This window comes from Mastigoproctus giganteus, chromosome 6 (genome assembly GCF_048544385.1).
Source record: "Mastigoproctus giganteus isolate SK-2022 chromosome 6, ASM4854438v1, whole genome shotgun sequence".
NCBI classification, from domain to species: Eukaryota; Metazoa; Arthropoda; class Arachnida; order Uropygi; family Thelyphonidae; genus Mastigoproctus; species Mastigoproctus giganteus.
The window spans coordinates 156267164-156294847 of record NC_143580.1 but is presented as its reverse complement, the minus strand read 5'-3'; the positions used below and the strand labels follow the sequence as shown (position 1 = coordinate 156294847).

Genomic DNA, 27684 nt, shown 5'->3' with positions numbered 1-27684 from the left:
TTGGCCACAGCACGGGTTTGTTAAGGGGAAGTCTTGTCTGATCAATCTGATTGGATACTATGATGTAGTCACAAAGGAACTGGATGCAAAGAATAATTTTGATATCACATATTATTTGGATCTTAGAAAGGCTTTTGATACTGTTGCAGATGGAAGACTGCTGCACAAATTGGAGCAGTGTGGCATTGGAGGCAAATTGCTGATGGTTGGTGGGAGAAGACAGAGAGTAGTAATCAATGGACACTGCTCTTCGTGGACTAATGTTATTAGTGGAGTCCCTCAGGGTTCAGGGTTGGGTCCATTGTTGTTTTCTGTATTCATTAATGATATTGATGATTGTATATCAGGCTTAATGTTCAAGTTTCCAGATGATACGAAGGTCGACAGGGTTGTTAATGACAGTACACTGCTGCAAAAGGATCTAGAAAAGTTGAGCAGATGGGCTGAGAGATGGCAACTGAGTTTAACATTGACAAATGTAAAGTAATGCATATGGGAAGCAGTAATCCCAGAGTAATGTATCAACTGTGTGGTAGAGAGCGACACTGACAGTGGTAGAGAGTGAAAAGGACCTGGGGGTAATTGTGCAGGCAGATATGAACTTTTCTGAGCAGTGCAGATGGTCTGCAAGAGTAGCTCATGGTGTATTGTCAATGATATACAGGAATTTTTCTAGCAGTGATAAGGAGGTGATTATCCCCTTGTATAAGGCAATGGTCAGGCCACACCTAGAGTACTGTATACAGGTCTGGAGGCCTCATTTCAAGAAGGATGTAGAGCTGCTGGAACGAGTACAGAGAAGGGCAACAAGATTAGTGAATGGAACAAAGGGGTGCTCTTACGAAGAAAGGCTTAAGTTTTGCAAATTAGTGTCTGGAGACTAGGCACCTGTGAGGTGATCTGATTGAGGTGTATAAAGCCTTGATTGGTTTGAGCATGCTCAATGCTGATGGGATTCTTCCTCTTGCTCAGAATAATTGCCTGAGAGTGCATAAATTCAAATTGAAGAAAGACAGTTGTAGGATAGATGTGCAGAAGTTTGCCTTTAGTTAGCGGGTGGTTGATTGTTGGAACAAACTTCCATCTGTTGTCATAGAAGTTGATAGCTGAAACAAATTCAAGGCAGAACTAGAGAAACAATTGGAGCGAGTGGATGGGTGAAATGAGAAGGGTGTGTGTGTGTGTGTTTTTTTGTTTTTTTTTTGTCTGATGCTATATATATGCTTGCTTTCTTGTATCATGTGCCCTTGCTAATGCGTTCATGGCTTCTATGATTTTTGCTTTAAAAGTATGCCATAATTCAAATATTTTTCCTCTCACTTGGTAATTTACCAAATTAACAGATGCCGTATGGCTCCTTAAACTGTTAAAGTCCACTCTAGGTTAAAATCTGTACCTTTACCTAGTGCAACATCTTTATTCATCTTCCAACTGATGATTGCATGATCACTTCCTGACAATGATTCCTGTACTTCAAGTCCTGGGATGTCATCTGATATGTTAGTAATGATGAGGTCAAGAATATTCTCACCCCTGTTACTTTCTCTAATATGCTGTTACAAATAATAATCTAGTTTATTTTTTAAAAATTTTCCACATGGTGAGTTTCTCTTCCACTTATTCCAATCAATCTGGGGAAGATTAAAGTTACCCATAATAAGACAATTTGCTTGCCCATTCCATATGCATGTCGACTCTCATCATGTTCTTCACAACTTCCAGTCTGTAGATTACTGTCACTCTCATTATACCTTTTCTTCCAACTAACTGATACCCAGGACTGTAGTGGAGGGTATATGCTGTATACCTCTGGATTTTTTAGGCGAATAGTGTATACCTTCTTGTTTTTGAAAGACTCGAAAAAATAAATATTATTGAAATATTTACTGAATATTAAAAAATAAATTTATTAGCATTTGATTCTTAGGCAATACTTATTATTGTAAGAGAGAGAGAGAGAGAGAGAGAGAGAGAGAGAGAGAGAGAGAGAGAGAGAGAGAGAGAGAGAGAGAGAGAGAGAGAAGTAGAAAGAAATCACCAAGAAAGGGAAGAATGATGATATCCAGCTCAGGACCATGGGTGTGCCAAGCCCATACTCACCAGATGTGAGCCCCTGGGGTAAAATGGCGTATACCCTCTGGAATTCGACTAATAAGCACAGTATACTCTATACATATGTAACATTCACAGAGGATACCTTCTGCTAATTTTACGACTACAGCACTGCTCACACCATACGATTCTATGCTGGCAAACGTAACTCAGACTCAGCAAAAGCTCTTTTCGCACTCAGGCTACTTTTAATAAGAAAGAATGATGTCACCACCCCTTCTATCTTTCCTAAATACTACATGCACCAATGTGGGACTTACTTCAAGACATAACTAATGTCAAGGGTAAAGGGAAGGGCTTTTGCCTTCCATAAGGGTGACTATAGTGGTCTCAGACAGTTTTTAAATTCTATATAGTGGGACCGAACTGTCTGATGATAATGTCAGCAGCTATGCTAAATGGGAAGCATTCAAGGAAGTAATTGTAAAAGCTACTAGCCTTTTTAATACCAATAAGTTCCAGGCTTAGATGGATGTCGGATGAACTGATGAGACTTGTGGCTGAGAAGAAAAATGCATGGGATGCATGTAATTTATCTGTTGATACAGAAGCTTATGGCAGGTATAAACTAGTCTGTAATCAAGTCACAAAGGAGGTTAAGCAAATTAAGGCAGATTACAAGAAGTGTCTGGCAAAGAATGCCAATAAATGTAGCAAAGCGGGTTTTTTTTTTTTTTTTTTTAACTTATATTAACAGCAGAAGGATGAATTTGAATCACATTGGTACACTTGACAATGATGGGTTACCTGTTGATGACCCTGCCCTGGTTGCAAACAAATTGAATAGCTATTTTGCATCTACATTCATGTATGAAGAGTTCTTTATTGAGGTGATTCCAGAAGTTCAAAATGTAACAGGGAACTAAATGAATTTGTGATAACTGAGAGGAAAGTGGAAGAGGAATTGTTGAAGTGCAACATGAAAAAAAAAAAGAAAAGGTACCTGGGGTGGATGGGATCTATCCAATTACATTAAGGGAGCAAAGGAGGTAAGCAAACCTTTAGCCATATATATGAGAGCATCCTTGGATTCATGGGAAATTCCCATGGACTGGAGATATCAAAATGCTTCCCCAATTCACAAAGGGAGAAGAGGGTGAAGTAATTACAGCCCTGTAAGCTTGATTTCTGTTCCAATGAAAATAATAATCACTGGTTAAAGAAGTAATGCAGGACTATATAGATAAGAATGCAGGATGTATGTCAATCACAGCATGATTTTGTTAAAGAGAAATTCTTGTCTGACCAATCTGATTGCATACTATTATGCAGTAACAATGGAACTGGATATAAAAAATACATTTTGACATCGTATACTTAGATTTCGTAAAGCTTTTGACACTTGCATATAAAATACTGCCGTACAAATTAGAGATTAGAGCAGTATTGCATTAGGGGCAAGTTACTACTTTGGATAAAGGGTTGGTTGAGTGGCAGAAGAAAAAGAGTGGTTATCAATGGGCACTACTTTACTTGGACTACTAGTATTAGAAGAGTTTCCCATGGTTCAATGCTAAGCCCATTGTTGTTTTCTATATTTATTAAATTTATTAATAATTGTTTTCTATATTGATTAATATTAATATAGAATTAATAATAATTCTATATTTATTAATTGATGAGGGCATATCAGGCTTAATGTATAAGTTTGCAGATGATATGAAGGTTGCATCATCTGTAGACTTAAGTCTATCACTATCTCTTCAAATTTCCTTGCAAAAATTCCTTATCCATATTCATTATGCATTCGATATCCCATTTATTAGTATCAGTAATGTTAAATGATGCAAGAAAGTAAGATTATGCTGCATCAGCCAAAAAAAAAAAAAAATTCCACAATACCTACCCCCCGAAATAGTTTGTCCAGTTTTTCCTTAAATTTATTTAAACTACTTACTTCAATGACACCAGATGGAAGTTTGTCCCAACAATCAGCCACCTGGTGGCTAATGATAAATTTCTGCAACCATCCTTTCTCATTTTAAATTTACGACTCCTCATATGAATTCTTAGGCTGTTGTCTTATACAACAGGATAATTGTGCCCTTATCCCTGCTGGTAAAATTCCCCTATATTGTTGACAAAAATCCATGCACTGTCCTAGCATCCTGCTCACACTGTTCAGAGAACTTTACATCTGACTGCTCAATTACTCCCAGGTCCTTTTCATTCTTCTACTACTCTCAGTGTAGTACCACACAGTTTGTGTTATTCTGGGATTACTGCTACTAATATGCAATACCTTGCTTTTGTAAATAAGGTTCATTTGCAACTTCTCAGCTCTTCTGCCTAATTTTTTATTATCTTCCTTTGCTCTATCAAGTCTTTATTCCTACATCCATAATCACTATATTGTGACTACTATCAATATCAGGGTCCTGGATATGCATGTAAAATTTTCACACTGTTCCAATACCATTCTCTTACAATTAAATAATTCAGTTTTTATCTTCTCACATCCCCTGCAATTTCCCAAGTATAGCTTCCTTATTTGATTCTCAAAGCATATACATTTATCACTGATTTATTTCTCCTCCCAAATTCAACCAGTTTCTCTCCTGTCCTGTTCCTTCTTGTTAATGCACTATTAACATTGCCTCTCATACAATTTTCATTCCACCCCTTTGTTCATTATTCCATTCCAATCTAATATTATTACCAGATTATAATATGGCCCCTCTCTATATATACTATATATATATATATATATATATATATATATATATATATATATATATATACATACATAGTGGACCCCCCACTTTATGATATTAATCCGTTCCAGAGACACTATCGTATCATGAAAATATCGTAATGTGAACCCAATAACACATTGTTTTTTGGTAATTAATATCAAGACCTCGGAAGTTGCAATTTTCACTATATAACTAAGCTATTTATCTCTCTAAAAGGTGATTTTTATAATGGAAATTGTACATATTGATTTAAAAAATTGATTAAAATTAATATATTGATTAAAGCACAACTCAAAAAAGTCATTTCAACTAAAGGATGCAAAAACAAAACATGCAGCCAATGCGTTTACAAACACGTGGCTGAGAGGAAGGACCATGTGCCCATCCCATCATTAACAGGACAGTCATAAGCCCATCTCGTCTTACAAGAAAGCCATAAAAACATCCCACCATAAAGTGAAATAAGTAGGTGCAAATTACCATGATCATTTGTTAGTGGAATCAGCCACTTTAATTTCAAAAAACCAATTCAAATTATTAAAAGGCATTTCACTTTCATCGTTATCACATGTTCGGCAATAAGAATCAATTTTGAACACCTTTGTGATATTTTTCTAAAGCACATTTCTGGGGGTCATGACTATAAAACAATAAAGACAATTTGCAGTTTCTGGTTTATTGGGCTTTTCTGTTAGTGCAATCCATTATAAACGGGTAGTCAACTGGATCTTATTGTAGTATGATAATTCCAATAGCTGGAATTCTGTGGGTTTTTACTTTATTATGGTGAAATGTGTTTACCCTTCCATGAAATCTTCAATCATATAAAAAAAACAAAGAAAATTTCAGAATCTTCTCTTCATTTCTATTTTTTAAGCTTCGTAAACTTGTTATTCTGTATTTTACTTGCACATATCGTGTTAGTTGCAATTTGTGCGTGCCGTGTTCTTTTTTTATCAATTGTTTATCTTTTTTACTGTTTTAAATTTTACAATCCCCCCACCCTCCAAAAATGTCAGTGAACAGAAAAATCAACTAGTTAGTAGTATGTACATATTACAGTACGTACTAATCAAGTATATATGTAAGCATAAATTTATTTTTATTTTGCTAACCTGTGGAAAATATTCTGATTTTCACGTATCATTTAATTTTGTTAATTGGTAATGTAATAAAGTGTAAATTTGTGATCTTTACTTTTATAGCCTGTGGATAATATTCCTCCTATTTTCGCATATTAGAATCGTTGTTTAATAGAATTAAAATTGAATTCGCAAACATGATCACAACAACCAGAGCTTACTACATATCGTATAGTGAACTGTATTTTATTACGGAGAGCCCATCGTAAAGCGGGGTCCACTGTGTGTGTGTGTGTGTGTTGTGTGTGTGTGTGTGTGTGTGTGTGTGTGTATGTATATATATATATATATATATACTACCATTAAATATTGACAAAAGTTACATTATAATAAAATAAATAATTGAGAAATAAATAATTGAAATAAATAATAAATAATTGGGTTTCTGGGCTATTATTTATGTCTAACTTTTATTCTTCTTTTTCGTTCGTTTGTTTATTTGGTTATTTTTATGTTAATTTTCGCTCTACAGTTTTTGCCATACTACTGGCTTATGTTTTATTTTATTTAATTTAAAATATATTTCGGCTTCATATGGAGGAATTGCAAGTCGCTGCCTCTAATGAATGCTCAATTATTTATTTTATTGTAATGTAACTTTTGTCAATATTTAATGGTAGTATATATTTCGGCTTCATAGGGAGGAATTGCATGACGCTGCCTCTAATGAATGCTAAATTATTTATTTATTTAATTTATTATAATTTAACTTTTGTCAATATTTAATATAATTCAATGGTAGTATGGGTTGAAATGCTAATTTAGCAGCACCTGTGCCACCATCTATTTTCCTTTCTTCTATATAAGCTGATTCAGCTTACAGTATGTCAGTGGTGTGGCTCTGCTTTAGAGTGCTGTCTGTTCTATAATTTATTTTTCGCTGAATAAGGACCACCGCCGTGCAAATCCTCTGCATTGGAGGATCGATCGGGGGAGGAAGGGTGATTTGGTACTTCGATCTTTTCACCATTGCGACGATTTGTATAGCGATTGAAATGCAGCGATTCCATGACCATTATTGGCCTCGTGGTCCTCTGTTGATATGGGGCATAATGGTCAGTCTATTTTATTTTAATTTATTCTGATTTTGTTATCTTTCAGTAGTTCCTTTAACCCCCTTTTTTTGGTGATATTTCACGTCTTTTGGAACTGGTACCTCTGGGGGGGGGATACTGCTAAATTTTCGCTCTACAGTTTTTGCCATACTACTGGCTTATGTTTTATTTTATTTAATTTAAAAAAAAAAAAAAAATATATATATATATATATATATATATATATACACACGTTTACAATAGTTCGATTTTCTTAAATACTGGTGTTTTTTACATATAGGTATTGGCATTAATACAATACTGGTCTTTAAGCTAGCCTTGTCTCGGTTATCTTAAATTCAAGATAACCGAGACAAGGATAGCTTAAAGACCAGTATTGTATTAACGCCAATACCTATATGTAAAAAACACCAGTATTTAAGAAAATCAAACTATTGTAAACGTATATACACTGGCACGTATAATGTTCAATTGGCCAACATGGCAATAACAATGGCATTAACGATGCACAAAAGACAGATTAAGACACAATAGAATGATAATACAAAAGAATAATATATATACTGTATATATATATATATATATATATATATATATAATTACTTCACTTATTCATTCCATTCCATCTATATCCTTTTCAATATGTTGCAATATGTTGGCACATATACTATCTGACCAACTTATCTAGATAAGATGATTCCAATATGCACATAAAGGAAGGTCGAGTGCATTTTGCCAATTGCACACAAAATTTGGCTTATATTTTCCCATCAATACATATAAAAAATGAGCTTTGAGAAATTAAAAATATGTTACTTAATCTAATTTATAACAATAATCCAATTCTTAAGCTAATATACAGCAAATCATGCCCAACCTTAAAGAGATGTAGTTCCGAAAATGTGACCTTGGGAGGTGGGTAACTCAGTCGAATAGTACCTGCACCATAAACATATCTGAAGGTTCTGCTGTTTTCTTCACCATCATTATCTTGTCTGCAATATGTCCAAATGACTCCTCACATTTCACTATTTATTTATTCAACACTACGGCAACAGTATTTGTTGTGTTTTAGGCACATCAGACCTCCATAGCTGAGTGGTCAGGAGCAATAATGCAGTAGCACATGCTCTTTGAGTAGACCAGAGTTCAAGCCCCTGACTGCTAAATGGTTGACCCGCCAACCCGCACGGCAGATTATGGTATATTTTCCTTAATGTGAATCATTGAGGAGGCTTCCATCCTGCAGTGGGTTGATAATAGCTGCAGTTTATCTTTTTTTTTTTTTTTAGGTACATCAGTGACAGACTATATTGTGTCACTGTGGACTGTCTACATACACACATGTTCACAGACTAATTTGCATGTAGATCAGGCTGAAAAACCTGGAATAACTCATGACTAACAACCCTAATGCCTCTGCCTGAACTTAGCTAATTTTGGCCCTAATTGAAAAGGCTTATAGAAATTCCTCCAGTATATGGCAGAACTTGAATGTGATGTGGTGAAAACACTAGTGTCACAGAGGATGCAACATTTCTCTGTTCTCCATCAGAATATAAACCTGCTAAATCTTGGCTTCTAAGTCCACTTTCCCATTCTGCCTAGTCTCAAACAGTCCTACCACATCCAGTTTAAAGGACCACCAATTTCCCTTTCCCCCCATCATCCTTCTTCGTCTTAACAATTTTGTCCCACATGAGGGTTTCAATTACTGATGACCTGGAGGACCCCATCTTCCCTGCTGTGTTCTATCCCACTTGCAACTTTCAGGAGTCTTATAACCAATATCACTAACTTTTCAATTCTCTGCGATAACATTCAAGGGAATATAATATGGGTCATATCCCCAGCTTTCCAACCTTGGGAGCAAACTTCCTATACCAAGCAATTTGCCCTGATACCATCAATAAATCCAAGTAAAAAACATTTCTGTTTATTTCTACATTTGTAGTGCTATAAGGCAACATTTAACTATAAAATTTAACTATTTATTAATATTCTTTGTAATCCAACTGTGAAAATGGTGTGTGTGTGTGTGTGTGTGTGTGTGTGTGTGTGTGTGTGTGTGTGTGTGTGTGTGTGTGTGTGTGTGTGTGTGTGTGTGTGTCATAACATAACTAGTACAGTAAACCCTCATTTTAAAGGATCCACTGTTTCCAAAATTTAACAGATTTTGGAAACAATGGGTAGCATCCACCTGACACAAGCTTTCATCCAAATGGAACCTAGCAAAGTTACCAACAATGCCGAATTGAATGGAACAATCATCATCATCATTCTACTCTTCCATTTGGCACGGGCTGAGTCCCTATTTAGATATCGCCCTCCATTGTTGTCAATCTCTTGAATCTTGCATCGTTTCTGAAAGCCTGTGTTTTCCTTTAGGCATTAGAGCCATTCTCTTTTGGGTCTTCCTGGCAGTCTCTTATCTCCAATTCTTCCTGTCAGTACAACATTGGGCAGCCTGTGTTGTTTCATCCGGTTCACATGTCCAAACCACTGAAGTTGTTTTTTGTAGATCTGCTCTATTATTCTGCATTCAAAATTTAGATCTCTCCTTACTTGTTCATTAGTTTTATGTTCTCTCCAATTTGTTTTATTGATTTTCCTTAGACATCTCATTTCAAATGACATTATATTTTGCCTTTCTTTCTTATTTATTCTCCAATTCTCTGATCCATAAGTTGCTGTGGGTATGATGACAGTTTCATATAGTTTAATTTTTAGACTATTTCAGATTTTATTGCTCTTCCATATGTTTTTGAGTTTGTTCATGTTTGTCCATTCAATGTTCAGTCTGTGATTAATTTGGTCAATATTACTTAGGTTTCCGTTTATTAGAGAGCCCAGGTATACAAATTTTTGTACTTGTTCTATATGTTGATTTTGGATGTTTATGTCTTCTATGTTTTTTTCCCCGATTTGCATTGCTTTGGTTTTATTTATATTAATAGTAATTCCATAATTGTTGCTTGCTTTATCAATGTTTGTTAATATTTCTTTTAGTTGTTCTTTGGTTTCTGCTAAAATCACAATATCATCTGCATATTTTGTGGTTTATATTTTTTCCATTTATTATTGTGCCTCTTTTTTCTTCAATTGATTTCATTAGTTCTTCTAGGTAGATATTAAATAGATATGGAGATAAAGGGCATCCCTGCATGACTCCTTTCTCTATTTTAAGGTTGTTGAATTTTACTATTGCTCTTGTATTTTTGTAGAAATTGTTTACAAACATGACTATTTCATGATCAAGTGGGATTTTTTGCAGTTGCTTCATTAAATTTTCTCTGTTTACAGAGTCAAATGCCTGCTTGAAGTCGATGAAGCACAGATAAAGAGGTTTTTTCGTATTCCAATATTTTTCTGCAATGATGTATAGTGTGAATATTTGGTCTATTGTTGATCTGTCTTTTGGGCGAGGTGTTTTAACATTATATCGCCTCTGAATTTCCATTGTTCTGCTTGGATACCACATTTCCGGGTACCTTGTCATTTTTCATTTGGCTAATTGCTTTCTGAACTCTTCTTTTGTTATCGAGAGTGCTTTATCTCTTCTATTATCTAAGGCAAGAGCATTTTTTCCTTCCCCTTTGAACAGGGTTTGGTTATATTCTTTCCATATTTTTTTAATTTCTTGTGTGTTTCCTGTTTTTATTTTTCATTGTCAGTGTTTTTGGGATGTACGTTTTAGAGAGTTCCTTTATAACTCGGTAAGTTGTTTTAGAGTCATGATGTTTATTTGTCTCTTCGCACTGCTTTGTTTTGTCTTCCAATCATCTCCCTTTAGCAGCTTTACATAGGTTGTCTATTTTGTTTTTTTAGGGTTTTATATTTTTCTCTTTTTTCTTGAATATTTTCTTTGTTTAGGAGGTTTTTGATTTGTCTTTTTTCCCGTCCATACATCTAAAATTTCTGCTGTAATCCAAGGATTATTTGGTTTTGGTTTTGTCCCCAAGGTTTCTAAGGCTGCATCTTTAGTCATTTGTTTAGTTTTCTCCCATATTGTTTTCTACATCAGCATGTTCGGGAGGCAACTAGAGGGAGTAATACTCTTGATTTGATTATCAGCAGTGATTCGTCATGCATTAAGAATCTGCAGATAAATGAACCACTAGGTGGCAGTGATCACAGTGTGCTGAAGTGGGATTTACTCAAAGAGGTAACTACCATTAGGGGTAAAGGGAAGGGTTATTGCTTCCGTAAAGGCGACTACGATGGACTGAGACAGTATTTAAATTCTATACAGTGGGACCAACTGATGATGTTACCAACAGCAAATTCAAAATGGGAAGCATTCAAAGAACTTATCTTGGAAGCTACTAGGCTTTACATACCAACTAAGAAATATTGTTCAAGGTTTAGGCCAAAATGGATGTCAGATGAACTAATGAGGCATACGGCAGAGAAGAAGAATGCATGGGATACTTACAAATTAACACACGACACAGAAGCCTATGATAGATACAAGTTGATATGCAACCAAGTTACAAAGGAGGTTAGGCAGGCGAAGGCAGATTACGAGAAATCCTTGGCAAGGGATGCAAAGAAAAACAGCAAAGAGTTCTTTACTTATGTAAACTCTAGAGGGAAGGGGATGAATCACATTGGTGCACTTGATATGGATGGGTCAACTGTTGATGATCCTGCTCAGGTAGCTAACAAACTAAATGAATATTTGCATCGATATTCACACATGAGGAGTTATTCAGCAAGGGGAATGCCAGAGGTGTATTCAACTCTAGCAGTAAGCTACAGAATCTTGAAATAACTGGGAGTAAAGTGGAGGAGAAACTGTTGAAGATAAACACAAGAAAGGCACCCGGGGTGGATGGGATCTATCCAGTTATATTAAAGGAGGCTTGTTATTTGTTATTTGGTTTTTAGGAGCATTCGCAACTAAGGCCATATTGCTCCAGGATATGCTGTGGTCATTCCTTGACCTTTCCGCATCCTCCGTATTTGGTGGTGACGGGCTCGAACCCCGGTCTAATCAAGAAGCGTGTGCTACGCACTGCTGCTCCTTCCCACCTGGCTACGGAGGTGCCATATTAAAGGAGGCAGCAAACGAAGTAAGCAAACCCTTAGCCATAATTATAAGAGCTTCCTTGGACTCAGGGGAGGTACCCATAGACTGGAAATGTGCAAATGTGACCCCAATTCACAAAGGAGGATCAAAGGCTGACACAAGTAATTATAGACCTGTGAGCTTAACTTCTGTTCCAGGAAAATTAATGGAGGCACTGGTTAAAGAAGCACTGCAGGATCATTTAGACAAGACTTCAGTTATAGCTCGGACACAGCATGGTTTTGTTAAGGGGAAGTCTTGCCTGACCAATTTGATTGGATACTATGATGCAGTCACAAAAGAACTGGATGCAGGGAATAGCTTTGATATTATATACTTGGATCTTAGAAAGGCTTTTGATACTGTTGCACATGGAAGACTACTACACAAATTGGAGCAGTGTGACATTGGAGGCAAATTGCTGCTATGGATAGAGGGGTGGTTGAGGGGGAGAAGACAGAGGGTGGTAATCAATGGACACTGCTCATCGTGGACTAATGTTATCAGTGGAGTCCCTCAGGGCTCAGTGTTGGGTCCATTATTGTTTTCTGTATTTATAAATGATATTGATGATGGTATATCAAGCTTAATGTCCAAGTTTGCAGACGATACAAAGGTTGGCAGGGTTGTCAAGGACACTACTGACACTATGCTACTGCAACAGGATCTGGAAAGGTTGAGCAGATGGGCTGAGAGGTGACAAATGTAAAGTACTACACATGGGAAACAGCAACCCCAGAGCAACGTATCAACTCTGTGGTACTACACTGACAGTGGTAGAGAATGAAAGGGACTTGGGGGTGGTTGTGCAGGCAGATATGAAGTTCTCTGAGCAGTGCAGACGGGCTGCAAGAGTAGCTCATGGAGTATTGTCACTGATATACAGGAATTTTTCCAGCAGGGATAAGGAAGTGATTATTCCCTTGTATAAGGCAATGGTCAGGCCACACCTAGAGTACTGTATACAGGTTTGGAGGCCTCATTTCAAGAAGGATGCAGAGCTGCTGGAACGAGTACAGAGAAGGGCAACAAGATTAGTGAATGGAACAAAGGGGTGCTCTTACGAAGAAAGGCTTAAGTTTTGCAAATTACAGTGTCTGGAGACTAGGCACCAGCGAGGTGATCTGATAGAGGTGTATAAAGCCTTGAATGGTTTGAGCATGCTCAATGCTGATGGGATTCTTCCTCTAGCTCAGAAAAATCACCTGAGAGGGCATAAATTCAAATTGAGGAAAGACAGATGTAGGATAGACGTGCGGAAATTTGCCTTTAGCCAGCGGGTGGTTGGTTGGTGGAACAGACTTCCATCCCTTGTAGTGGAGGTTGATAGCCTAAATAGGTTTAAGGCTCAGCTGGACAGGTATTTTGAACGAACAGAGGGGTGAAGTGGAAGTGGGTTTTTTTTTTTTTTTTTTTGGCTGATGCTGCATAAGCTTGCTTTCTTGCATCAAATGCCTCTATTAATGCTAATGCTAATATATTTTCCACAGATAACGAATAGTTTATATCTTTTAATTTTTCTTGTAGTGTTTTCCCATAAATTTCCTTTATTTTGTCTTCTTTAAATCGTGATATATTTAATGTTGCTCTATTGTTCTTTGGCTTCGTATTTTTAAATTTCTATTTAATTGTTGCTGCTAGCAGTTGATGGTTGGTGTCAAAATCTGTACTTCTAAGAGTTTTAACATTTTGAATGGATGATTTCCAGTTGTTATTTATTAAAATGTAGTTGATATAGTTTTTTTTATTTCCATCTGGTGATGTCCATGCATACTTATGTTGAGATCTGTGGTATGTTCTACCAGTGTGTTGGTGATGAATAGTTTATTTTCTTTGCAGAAGTTCAAGAGTTCTTCTCCTCGCTTATTTCTATTTCCTATCCCGAACTTTCCTAATACGTCACTGAAATCTGTCGAAAGGCCTCCAACTTTTGCATTAAAGTCTCTCATTATTATTAAAATATCTTTTTTGTTTGTGTTATCTATGGTTTCTTGAAGGTCTGAATAGGAGGCAGCTGTCTCTGTATCATTGTGTGAGGAGTCTGGGACGTATACCTGGATTATTTTTATGAAGATTCCTTTTTCTTTACCTTTTATTCTTAAACTTCTATCCTTGAGCTGTGTGGGTGAATTTCTATTATTGAATTTAAAAGATATTTCTTTACTATGAAAGCGACTCCTTCTCTATGTATGTTGTCTTTTCTCCCTGAGTAAAATATTCTTCCTTCTGTCATATCCAGTGTTCCTTCTTCTGTCTAATGTGTCTCTGACATTCCTATAATATCCCATTTGGTCTTTTTCAATTCTTCTTCTTCTTCTACTACTAATTTTATTTTCCCAGGCTTATAAAGCGATCTTACGTTTAGCATTGAGAGATATATTTGAGTTGAACATGGAACAATCCCTGTTCACAAATGCAAATTCCACATCCTGCTCGTGTAAAAAGAACAGCAAAAATACTTCTTTGACTTTTTAGATCATCAGAATAGAATTGTAGAATTCATTCTATCAATTCCAAATGCTCAAAAAATCAAATTAAAGGACAAACAATATATATAATAAACAACAGCAATGAAAATTAAACAGCCAGTAGGAGTCAAGTTCATACAATATCATAAAAATTACTTTTTTATTGCTATGTTTTTCTATTTTTGCTTGAATGTTTGTTTATTTTGCTGATAATATATATGTTGAAAATAAATATTTATAAAATATAGCAAATGTGACATTTTTCTTCTTAGGGGTGAAGAGTTTTTCCCGATTTTACACATTAGCAACGCACAATCATTTTTTTTTTTTTTTTTTTTTTTCAGAAAGTGTCCCAATCAGAGTTGTTCTTGTTGTTATTGAGTTTTAGGAGCATCAGTGACTAATGCACATATTGCTCCTTATATACTGTCTGTAAATTGAGTGTGTTATATGGTTGATTTTCTGATTTTCCAGATGAAAAATCTGAGTTTCTGGGAGGAAAAAAAACCATGCTACTCTTGCCTAAGACCGAATAACTCAGCCATGTTGTGAAAAAGGCCCTTAAAAATTCCTCACGTCATTGACAGGAATCAAATTCAAGTCTTTTCCACCCGGTGTGGGTTGAGGATGGAAATTCTACCAACCCTGCTGATTGAGAGTTCTCACGATATTTGAATATATGGTAACCTTAGGACCCAATGACATAACTGCCTCAGTCTGATGCAGTGCCAGATCCAGGTACAGGATCCTTGCCCGGGGCACCATTCTTTAAGGGGTGCCAAAGAAAAACCTTTCTGCCCAGGGAAAGGAAACACCTTGGTCCAGTCCTGGTCTGATGGTATTTACCATCTTCTCCAATAACGCGGGGTGCCAGGATTTTCTCTCACCATTGCCTTGTATCGGTCTGCTAAGTTTATCAGCCTATTTCTAACCAGAGCTAACCTTTACGTGCAGGTACAGCTTCCATGGATCTTCGAGACAAGCAATGACAGACAAGTATAGCTCCTCCCAATTTACATGTCATGTCACATGACAAATATGCCAAGAGAACTGACTACACTGCACCTTGCCTTCACTGGCTGCATAACATCATACTGTAATGCCAGTGTTTTTCCCTTGGATCTCAGTGACAAGCAATCAAGAAAGAATATATGTACCCTTTTATACACGCTAGACTGCACCTTGGTAGGTTTGCATTAGAGTATATGGAAACACTGGATACGCTTTTCTAAAGATGCAAATGAATGCCATCTTGATGCCAGTTTAAAATTGGAAAATGTGTTTCCTCTCCCCACCCCAGTGCTGGTTTAAAATCAAGAAACGAGCTTCCCCCACCTTGGCACTGTTTTTAACGCGGAAAACGATTTCAGACCATCAAGGAAGGGAAATGTGTTTCCAGATTTTAAATCAGCACCGGAGGTGAACTCATTTCCTGATTTTAAACCAGCTCAGAGGGGAGGGGGAATTGGTTTCCCGATTTTAAACCAACACTAAGACTGCATTCATTCGAAGCTTTAGAAAAGGGTACCATGTTTTCCGTATACTCTAAAGTAAACCTGCCAGGTTTAGTCAGTGTGAAAGATGGCATTCACTCTAACATGAACCACTGGTAATTAGCAGCCTGTCAGAGCAATAAGTGGACGAAGCTACACTTGTCTATCATTACTTATCACAAATCACAGAAGTGGTACCTTCCGTGTAAAGATTATTAACCCTAATTGCAGTATTCTAGATCATTTTAGTCCTTATGAAATAAGGACTAAAATGCACATACTTTGGAAAACCAAACGTAAAACTATTGACTTGCTGATGGTGTTGCCTTAGTAGGGTGTCACTAGTTTTGATTGTTAGGTCATTATTTAATGTTACTGTTTCTTGTACTTTTTTATCATGTGACTTTTATTTGTTTTGGTTGTCGTTATTTTACGTTTTTTTGATTGTTTTTTTTTTTTGTAGTTTTACTTATTTATTTTATTTTTTTTATTGTTTTCATTTCGTCTTAATTTTTTTTCAATATGGATGTTATTACAGCTTGCTTTAGTGTATGGTATCACTATTCGTCGAATGCTGTGAAAAGGTCGACTCCAACCTGGAAAAGAGGAAAGTGGCATACGGGATTTTTTTTTGTTTGTTTTGTTTTTTTAATAGTAGTTGGGTAGCACCCCCTCACAAAAACGAGGGTCTGGAGAAAGAAGGGAAAAAAAAAAAAAAAAAAAGAGTCATTTAACGGATAACCAAATAGCCCATTATTTTCTAATTCAGCTGTAGCACAAGCAAATCGGAATGTATTGTATGAGCTATTTAGTTTACTTACCTTGTCAGTTCTGTAGTTAGAGCATATATTTGCTTAAGCTGAGTTGATCTGATATTATTATTTCAACTGAACATTTCCCCCCTCACATGCTTCTATATAATAATGAAAAGATTATACAATGCCGCTTCAGCACAGATTATGTTCCTAACCTTAGGTTCATAACATCCACAGGGGATTATCACATGGCGTGTATCGGAAACAGCCACCTAGTGTGCTGCACGTTACAGTTATAAGGCGAATATTAAGAGGAGAGAGAAAGAAAGAAGGCAAAAAAAAAAAAAAAAAAAAACCTTTAATGGTGCATCATAAATTCAGGAAAACTTCTATTTAATGTATTATATGGGTAAAGACTGCAAAACTCGAAAGTATACATATATATTCGCCGAAGTTTCTAGCATGTTATGAAAAAGGGTCACACTTTTAAAGGAAAACATCAAATGTAACGTATTTTCCACCATTTACCAATAGTATGGTAAAAGAGCTTGAAGTTTTACAGTCGTAACTGTGTTCCACAGGCTTTCCCATTGTAGTGTGCTTGCTGGACAACCTTCATCGCGTAACGACCAAGACAATCAACTCATACACTTACTCAACCCTCAATGTGTACAATAAGATCTCCGGGCAAGTTTAAGCACTAATCTTGGTATTCCAGGAAACGTGGGTTTTATATGATCGGCTAGTGGTTTAGCTTTAGGACAAAATCTCGACAAAATTCACTATATCCCATTCAGGGATGTAGTGAATTTTTCCAGTGTGGAAGTCCGAAAGTCCCCGTAACCACTATTGGCTTCACCATATTCACCGATTTAGTTTTCAATTATTCTTTTGCTTCTTTACTTCAATCACAACCGAGGATTGGATGTGTACGCTTCTGTCTCCTTGTGCCTATTTTAACTCAGTCAATACTTACTTACTTACTCCTTTTTAATTTTATTCAATTTAACAATTCAACCTAAATATTGACCACGCTGCCTAAGTAAGCCATCGCAGATTAATTCAGGGTGATTGCCGCTTTTTTAAGCTTTCGCTATCCTTTACTAATAATAAATAACTAAATAATAATATTATCCTCGCCTTTTCCGCATTTCTGTCAACGAGCCTAAGGCCCTCTTAACGTCTAGTTATAAGTTTTGCACAGAAGGCCAGGGGTCGCAAGTAATTCTTGAACAGGATTCCCCCCCCCCAGATTTTGGGGCCAGCCCAGCTTGCCCTTAATGCCACACTTCTTCAAATTGTATAGCAGTCTTTTATGTGCAACAGTAGTAGCAGTGGCATGTGGTGCAAGAAAGCAAGTGTATGAGTTTTTTGCAGCATAGGCCAAAAAAAAAAAAAAAAAAATCACACCATTCCCTCCAAATGCCTGTCCAGATGCTCCTTAAATTTATTTCAAATTCCACAACGACAGATGGAAGTTTGTTCCAGCAATTAGCCGCCCGCTGGCTAAAGGCAAATTTCCGCACATCTATTCTACATCTGTCTTTTCTTAATTTGAATTTAAGTCCCCTTAGGTTCGTAATCTGAACAAGTAGAAGGATCCCATCAGAATTCAGCGTGCTCAATCCATTCCAGGCCTTATAAACCTCAATCAGATCACCACGCAGGTGCCTAGTCTTCAGCCACTGCAATTTGCAGAACTTAAGCCTCTTTTGGTAAGAGTATCCCTTCATTCCCCTCACCAATCTTGTTGCCCTTTTCTGTACACGCTCAAGCAAATCTACATCCTTCCTGAAATGAGGCCTCCAGACCTGTACGCAGTACTCAAAGCGCGGCCTGACCTTATGCAGAGGGATAATCACCTCCTTCTCCCTGCTAGCAAAATTCCAATATATCATTGACAAAACCCCACGACCCGCCCTGGCAGCCTGCCTGCATTGCTCAGAAAACTTCATATCTGATTGCACAATTACTCCCAGGTCTTTTTCATTTTCTACAACCTTAAGTGTAGTACCACACAGTTGGTATGTTTCTCTGGGGGTTACTTCTACCGCCTCCGTAGCCATGTGGGCAGGAGCAGCAGTGCGTAGCACACGCTTCTTGATTAGACTGGGGTTCGAGCCCGTGCCCACGAAATATGGATGATGCGGAAAGGTCAGGGAATGACCACCGCGTATCCCCGGAGCAATATGGCCTTAGTTGCTAATGCTCCTAAATAACAAACAAACAGTTACTTCTACCCAAATGCAGTACTTTGCATTTATCAAGGTTAAACTTCAGTTGCCACTTCTTAGCCCATCTGCCCAAATTATCTAGATCCTGTTGCAGTAGCACACTGCCATTACTGTCACTAACAACCCTGCCAACCTTTGTATCATCTGCAAACTTCGACACTAAGCCTGATATACCTTCATCAATATCATTGATACATATACAAAACAACGGAGGACCCAAGACCGAACCCTGTGGGACTCCACTAATAACATTAGTCCACGAAGAGTAGCACCCATTAATTACCACCCTCTGTCTTCTCCCACTCAACCATCCTTTTATCCATTGTAGCAACTTACCCTTAATACCATTCTGCTCCAATTTGAACAATAGTCTTACATGCGCAACAGTGTCAAAAGCTTTCCTGAAATCCAAATATATGATATCAAAATTATTTTTTGCATCGAGTTCCTTTGTAACCACATCATAATATCCTATCAAATTTGTCAGACAAGACTTTCCCTTAACAAACCCATGCTCTGTCTGAATTATTGCTGCAGTCTTGTCTAGATGATCCTGCAATGCATATTTAACCAGTGACTCCATTATTTCACGGAACAGAAGTTAAACTAACTGGTCAGTAATTATTCGTTTCACCCTTCTATTCCCCCTCTGTGAATTGGGGATACATTTCCACATCTCCAGTCCGTGGGGACCTCCCTTGAGTCCAAGGATGCTCTCATAATTATGGCTAAGGGTTTGCTTAGTTGCTTTGCCGCCTCCTTTAATATAACTGGATAGATCCCATCCACCCCAGGTGCCTTTCTTATGTTTAACTTGAACAATTTCTCCTCCACTTTGCCCTCAGTTATTACAAAATCACTAAGTAGGGTGCTTAATGATTCAAAATTCTTTTTTGCCTCCACTTTCTTTTTGACACATTGTAGTAACCGATCAAATTGTCAAATAAGATTTCTCGTTAATAAATCTATGCTGTGTTTGAAGTATAATTGCGGCCTTGTCTAGATAATGCTGCACTACTTCTCTAACAGTAACTCCATTATTTTCCTTTGAACATAAGTTAAACTAACAGGTCTGTAATAACTCGTGTTCCCCTATATTCCCCGATGTGGGAACACCACATCGCATATCTCCAGTCCGTGGGAACAGTCCCGAAATGGAAGGATTAGATATGAATCTGTGGCAGTGGAAACTCGTGTAATCGGTGATATTACCGGTACTCTCTGGCATTTTTCTTGATCATATTTCTACTGTAGAAGTTCTTTGAAAACGAAATGCACAAAGCATAATCCTTATGGGTTTTGGTAATTAACTATACAATATCGGTGCAGATACGCCATAGTTAACCCATAAATTTGAACTACGTATTTAGTGTAAAAGGCATCGTTTTAATAGTATCTCATATTGTGGGTGCCTTCACAACGAGATAGCTGGTATTGCACTACTTCAAATAAATAACTCTTCTATAGTAGAGAAGACTACTGTTATTTATTTTCAGAGGATTGCCTTGTGCATTTCGATTTCGAATACATTATTACCAAAACCCTTTGACATCTCTCATATTGTGGATATAACTTCGCAACTGTGATGGCATGTTGCACTACCAGGGTACCTGCCCACCCACCAGCTTCGAAACGATCGTCTGGGTGGTGGTATCCTCTGAAAATAAATAACAGTATTCTTCTCACTTCTCTGTGCGTAGAGAAGAATCTACTAGAGAAGCGTTATTTATTTGAAGTAGTGCAATACCAGCTATCTCGTTGTGAAGGCACCCACAATATGAGATTATGCCTTTTACACTACATACGTAGTTCAAATTTATGGACTACGGTGTATCTACACCGATACACCATAGAAGAAGCCGATATTGTATAACTATAGAAGTTCATAATTTTTTGGGTATTCCGAAACTAATAACTCACATGCTTAGATGAAGAACAAGTAATCTGATAGCACAGAGAAATAGGGTAGTAGCCAATATTTTTGGATTTACTCCTGACTTTTTTTTTTTTTTTCGTTCCGCCATGTTATCACCATATTATGGATTATTTGTATCATTTCTTTACTCCATTGTAATGGATAATCCTGATTTCATTGAATATAGCACACATTGAATATAATTACAGTTTCATTGTGGTGAGCTATTTTTAGCATTTCAGAGCTGTTACTAAACAGAATACATATAAATCACATGACGTCAATTCAATGTTAGTGGTTTCTATTTGTTTGATGGAACTAACGACTCGTTCATGACTGCACTGGGTTCTCATTTCGTTTCAGATGCGTGTTACATTGATTTGTGAACTGGTACAATAATTTTAAGTGTTCATTTAACATATTATATAATGTATATACAATCAAAGGGTGACTTGTGATCAAGGCTCCTGCGATAAACGCATGCGCATTTCATTCATTAGTCCCGCCCTCCTTTCATGTTACCGTACTAGAAGACAGTATTGGCGATACGGAAATGTGGTTTTTGCAATTTGTTTGAATTTTAATATATGTTTGCGCCATTAATTAGTGGCCAAGCATATTGCACTGTGGAGATGTCTGGCTTGTCCCGTAGCCATCGGCAACATTGCTATTTATGTGATTTGCCCCGTATGCCATGGGCAATGTTGCATGATTTCTCCGAAGCTGTATGTCGTGGATGTGTTAATTATGAGGGTGCTGATCGGATTGAAACGGTATTAGAAACAGCTCGCCAAATGAAACGGGCTCATGTATTTCAAGAAAGCCGGTCTGTTTACCGACATTCTGGTTCACGCAGCTCTCAGGATACTGTCAATGGCACTACTCTTCCGGTATCACCAGATTCAGCCTCCCTTTCCCCTCATAACCCAACAGTCTCAAGGTCTACGACTGTTCCAGTAGAACGGTACACCAGTCATGATAGTCGAGCACGAATGGCAGCAATGCTGGAATATAGCAGTTCTCATCGACTGTCAGGTGTTACTGGGCATCGTATCGAAGAAGTACCTCATGATTCAACAGCATCTAGTGTTATGAATCGAGGTAGTCCGAGCCTTGCAGGTCGAAGCCCTCTTCCTATGACACCGCCACAGTCTCATGTAACCTTAACTCCAAGTGTAACAAGGCAGAACTCAATATCAGGAAGAAGGCCTGCAGACCGGGAAGATGACGACAGCTCTAATCATTCCACAAGTTCTGAGGGTGGTCATAAACGACCAATGCTGGAGGAACATTCCACTCGACCTCCTCTTACTCGGGGAGAGAGTCTTCCAACCAACGCAGGAGTTATGGGAGTACCATTCGAATCTCGATACAAGAAGGAACATGGTATGGTTGGTAGGGTGTATTCGTTCGACGCCTCAACAAGCTTGAAAGGTAAAATTTCTAGCGAAATATTATTTCAATATATGGACATTATGATGTTTTAATGTGTTTATTGTTTACAATTACTTTGGATTTGCATATTAAAAAATATGTGATTTTGACAGCTGCATACAATTACGATATAGGAGAAAAAACGCATTTTCTCATTTAATTTAATGCATGATTTTGCCCTTGCTTTATTTAGCATTAGCAAAGGCACATGACGCAAGAAAGCAAGCTTATATAGCATCAGCCAGAAAAAAAAAAAAAATACCCTTATTTCACCCATCCACTCGCTCCAAATGTATGTAAAGTTCTACCTTGAATCTATTTAAGCTATCAACTTCTACAACGGCAGATGGAAGTTTGTTCCAGCAATCAACGACTCGCTGGCGCACTATGGTCATAGTTGCCGATGCGCCCAATAAATCCCGAAACAAACAAACAAACAAACAATCAACGACTCGCTGGTTAAAGGCAAACTTCCGCACATCTATCCTACAACCATCCTTCCTCAATTTGAATTTATGCTCTCTCAGGCGATTATTCTGAGCAAGAGGAAGAATCCCATCCGCATTGAGCATTCTCAAACCATTCAAGGCTTTATACACCTTAATCAGATCACCTTGTAGGTGCCTAGTCTCCAGACACTGTAATTTGCAAAACTTAAGCCTTTCTTTTTAAGAGCAACCCTTTGTTCCATTCACTAATCTTGTACATTAAAGTCATACAAAGGATATTTTGCATCACCATGATTGAATTCAGCATTTCAAAAACATAAATCGTGTTTCTTGAATTTTACATGAATCGGTTAAAAAAACTTAAAGATAAAATTATATCTGAGGAATAAATGCATTAATTAGTAATAGTATTTGCCATATAGTGCAAGGAAGCCACAGGATTTTTGCTCCACTGTCAGAGAAAAACCAAGGAGATAAGAAAATACAAATTGTATGCTTCCTCATACAGGTAAGTATTCAGTTGACCTTTGAATCTATTCAAACTGTTAGCTTCAACTACCTGCAAGGGCAACATTTTCAATCAATGAAAGACTCACTGCCTAAAAGAACTTCTTGCAACCTAATCAAAAATTCAGCTCCTATAATTTTTATTTATGGTTCCTAGTCTATAACTGAATATTCCATCTTCATTCATTTTACTAATCCCTCTTGGAGCCTTGTAAACCTCAATCAGGTCACAAAAATGCGTGGGATGCATATAAATTATGAACAGAAAAAGAAGCCTATTATAGATATAAGCTATCTGTAATCAAGTCACACAGGAAGTTAGGCAAGTGAAGACAGATTATGAGAAATCTTTGGCAGAGGATGTTAAGAAAAACAGCAAGGATTTTAGTTATGTAAACTCTAGAAGGAAGAAGATGAATCAAATTGGTCCACTTGATATTGATGGTTCGACTGTTGTTGATCCTACTTGGATAGCTGACAATCTGAATGAGTATTTTGCATCTGCATTCACACACACAAGGAGAATACCAGAAGTTTATCAAACTGTAACAGGGTGCTTAATGATTTTATAACAGAGCAAAGTGGAAGAGAAATTGTTGAAGTTAAACATAAGAAAGGCACCTGGGGTGGATGGGATCTATCCAGTTATATTAAAAGATGCGGCAAAGGAAGTAAGCAAACCCTTAGCCATAATTATGAGAGCTTCCTTGGACTCAGGGGAAGTCTCAATGAACTGGAGATGTGCAAATGTATCCCCAATTCACAAAGGAGGATCTAAGGGTGACATGAGTAATTACAGTCCAGTTAGTTTAACTTCTGTTTCGGGAAAATAATGGAGTCATTGGTTAAAGATGCATTGCAGGATCATCTAGACAAGACTGCAGTAATAATTCAGACACAGCATGGGTTTGTTAAGGGAAAGTCTTGTCTGACAAATTTGATTGGATACTATGATGTGGTTACAAAGGAACTGGATGCTAAAAATAATTCTGATATATACTTGGATTTCAGGAAAGCTTTTGACACTGTTGGCGATGGAAGACTACTGTACAAATTGGAGCAGTATGGTATTAAGGGCAAGTTGCTACAATGGATAAAAGGGATGGTTGAGTGGAAGAAGACAGAGTAGTAATTAATGGATGCTGCTCTTCGTGGACTAATGTTATTAGTGGAATCCCCAGGGTTCGGTGTTGGACTCACTTTTATTTTGTTTATTTATCAGTGATATTGATGAAGGTATATTGGGTTTAATGTCAAAGTTTGCAGATGATATAAAGGTTGCAAGGTTGTTAATGACAGTAATGGCAGTGTGCTACTGCAACAGGATGTAGAAAAGTTTGGCAGATGGGCTGAGAAGTGGCAACTGAAGTTTAATATTGACAAATGCAAAGTACGTATTGCATATGGGTAGAAGTAACCCCCGGAGAATTGTACTGACTGTGTGGTACTACACTTCGGATGGTAGAAAATGAAAAAGACCTGGAAGTAATTGTGCATTTAGATATGAAATTTTTTGAGCAGTGCAGACATGTGGCCAGGGCAGTTTATGGGGTTTTGTCAATGATATACAGGAATTTTGCTAGTAGGGAAAAGGAGGTGATTATCCCTTTGTTTAAGGGAATGGTTAGGCCACACCTTGAGTACTGCATACAGATCTGGAGGCCTCATTTTAGGAAGGATGTAGAGTTGCTTGAGCGAGTACAGAGAAGGGCAATAAGATTGGTGAGGGGAATGAAGCGATCCTCTTACCCAGAGAGGCTTAAGTTCTGCAAATTGCAGCATCTGGAGACTAGGCACCTGCAAGGTGATCTGATTGAGGTGTATAAGGCCTTGAATGGGTTGAGTGGGCTCAATTCTGACGGGATTCTTCCTCTTGCTCAGATTACGAACCTAAGGGGACAAAAATTCAGAAGAAGGAAAGACAGTTATAGAATATATTTAGCCAGCAGGTAGTTGATTGTTGGAACAAACTTCCATCTGTTGTTGTGGAAGTTGATATCTTAAATAAATTCAAAGAGGAACTGGACAGACATTTAGAGGGAATTAATGTGTGAAATGGTTTTTTTTTTTTTTGGCTGATGATACATAAAAGATTGGTTCCTTGCATCACATGCCTCTACTGCTACTATACAAAGGGTACTAGGAAATTTTTGCAATATGACGCAACAATGAATCACAGGAAGCTGCTTGTTGCTGCATGTTGAGACATGTTCATACGTGCATAGTAGCCGCCGCGCCAAGTCGATGGGCTCAGTTATTCATTAGTAGTGAGAGTGTAAAGTGCTTGCGATGGCATCGTGGTCACGAAATGAGATAAGGACAGTTTTGCGGTATAATTTCGTGCGTGGTTTAACCATAGACCAGTGCTTAGAAGAAATGACTCTTGCACTAGATGATGATTGTCCACATCGTACAACGATATTCAGGTGGTATAGAGAATTCCAAAGGGGAAATTTCACTCTGGAGGATTCTGAGAGGCCGGGAAGGCCACGAACGTCAGTTACGGAGGAAAACGTTACTGCTGTGAGGAAAATGCTTGACGAAAACAGGCGAGTGACCTACCAACAGATAGAGGATACTTTGGGCCTAAATGCACCAGCAATTCGTTCGATTCTGCAAGATCATTTGCATGTGAAGAAACTTTGTTCTCTCTGGGTGCCGCATCAACTGACTGAAGAGCAGATGACACGACGTGTGACTTGGTGCCGGGAGATGTTAAAAAAGTTTGATAAGGGACAATCTGGGTATGTGAACAACATCGTGACAGGTGACGAGACTTGGCTGTACTATTACGATCTGCCGACCAAGGCTCAAAACAAAGTTTGGGTCTTTGATGATGACGACACACCCGTAATTGTCAGAAAATCCCGATCTGTAAAGAAGAAAATGATAGCTGTATTTTTCAAATCGAGTGGAATTGTGGAACGTGTCGTTTTGGACACGCAGAAGACAGTCACAGCTAAGTGGTATACTGAACAATGCCTGCCTAAAGTCATTGGATCTATGAAGAACCTTCGGCCAAAGTCAAGAATGGACACCTGGTACCTCCATCACGAAAATGCTCCAGCTCACCGCGCCAAAGCCTACACCGAATATTTGACCACGACAGGACTGAAACTTCTCGAGCACCCTCCCTACAGTCCAGACCTTGCTCCCTGCGACTTTGCACTGTTCCCGCATGTGAAAATGAAGCTAAAAGGGAGGCGGTTTTCCAGTGATGAGGACCTTCTACGGGCTTGGGACAACTAGTGTGCTTTACTCCCTAGTGAAACTTGGCAGAACTGGTTTAAAGATTGGTTTCGGAGGATGGAGAGGTGTATTGAATGTAGAGGAAATTACTTTTAAAAAATTAAATAAACAAAGCTGTATTGCAAAACTTTCCTAGTACCCTTTGTACCTAAGGTACCTCGTTGCCATGCTCTGTAGGCCACATAATCAGTCGTTCCTCCTCGTACGGTCATCCTTTTGCCAATCTCACCATTCGAGTTGCCTGTCTGTGAACCCTTTCAAGAAGCTCAATGTCTTTTTTTTTTTTTTTCAGATGAGGTCTCCATTCTTGAACACAGTATTCCAAATCTGGTGCTACAATTGCCTTAAACAGTGGGACTGTCACATCCCTATCTCAACAGGATAATATTTGATAAATCATCGATGGCATACCATAGGCTTTCCTGGCTGCCTGTTTATGCTGTTCAGAAAACTTCGTATCTGCCGGTATCATAACTTGCTGATCCCTTTCCTCCTCCATTGTTTTTAAATCAACCCTATCAAGTGTATAATTTATTTGGGGATTGCTATTCCTCAAGTGTAAGGCTTTGCATTTAACAGCACTAACCCTCTTTGATGTTTTCTGACCATCTTTGAAGTTTGTTCAAGTCATTTTGGAATGCTGCTTGGTATTGATTATTAAAGATTCTACTAATTTTTGTTGTGTGCAAATTTGGACATCACACCTTCTATCCCTTCGTCGATGTCATTTAGGAAAATGAGAAACAACAGTGGTCACAAGAATTGATTCTTAAGGATCTCACTCCTGATGTTACATCAATCTGAAGAATATACATTGATCACAACCCTCTGCCTTCTGTCCTACAACCACCCACAATCCACCTGAGAATCGTTAGGGATCCTTAGTAATCCCAACCTGTTCAAGCTTGTACAGTAACCTCTCATGAGGGACTGAGCCAAATGTTTAGCTAAGATCCAAATAAACTGTTGAAAATTTTCCCTAAATCTAGCTCATGAGTAACTGTGTCAAAATAGCCTACTAAGTTAGTTAAACATGATTTTTCCTTAACAAAGCCATGTTGTATGTCCTTCAGAATGTCATATCTATCTAAACGTTCCTGGATT

At 37.7% G+C, this 27684-nt stretch overlaps 2 protein-coding genes across 2 annotated transcripts in view; one reads left to right on the top strand and one right to left on the bottom strand.

Annotated features, from left to right (window-relative positions):
* Positions 1–17049, bottom strand: part of Tim9a (translocase of inner membrane 9) — a 58086-nt gene extending 41037 nt beyond the window's left edge. Inside the window, exon 1 of the mRNA XM_090375420.1 lies at positions 16859–17049. The gene's annotated coding sequence lies outside the window, so the exon portion shown is untranslated. The remainder of the gene's footprint in view (positions 1–16858) is intronic.
* Positions 17050–21433: 4384 nt separating this feature from the next.
* The window catches only part of LOC150084676 (interferon regulatory factor 2-binding protein 2-like), a 30963-nt gene continuing 24712 nt past the window's right edge, over positions 21434–27684 (top strand). Inside the window, exon 1 of the mRNA XM_090376550.1 lies at positions 21434–22375. Within this exon, the coding sequence (XP_090232676.1) occupies positions 21529–22375 (847 nt within the window). The 5' untranslated portion in view covers positions 21434–21528. The remainder of the gene's footprint in view (positions 22376–27684) is intronic.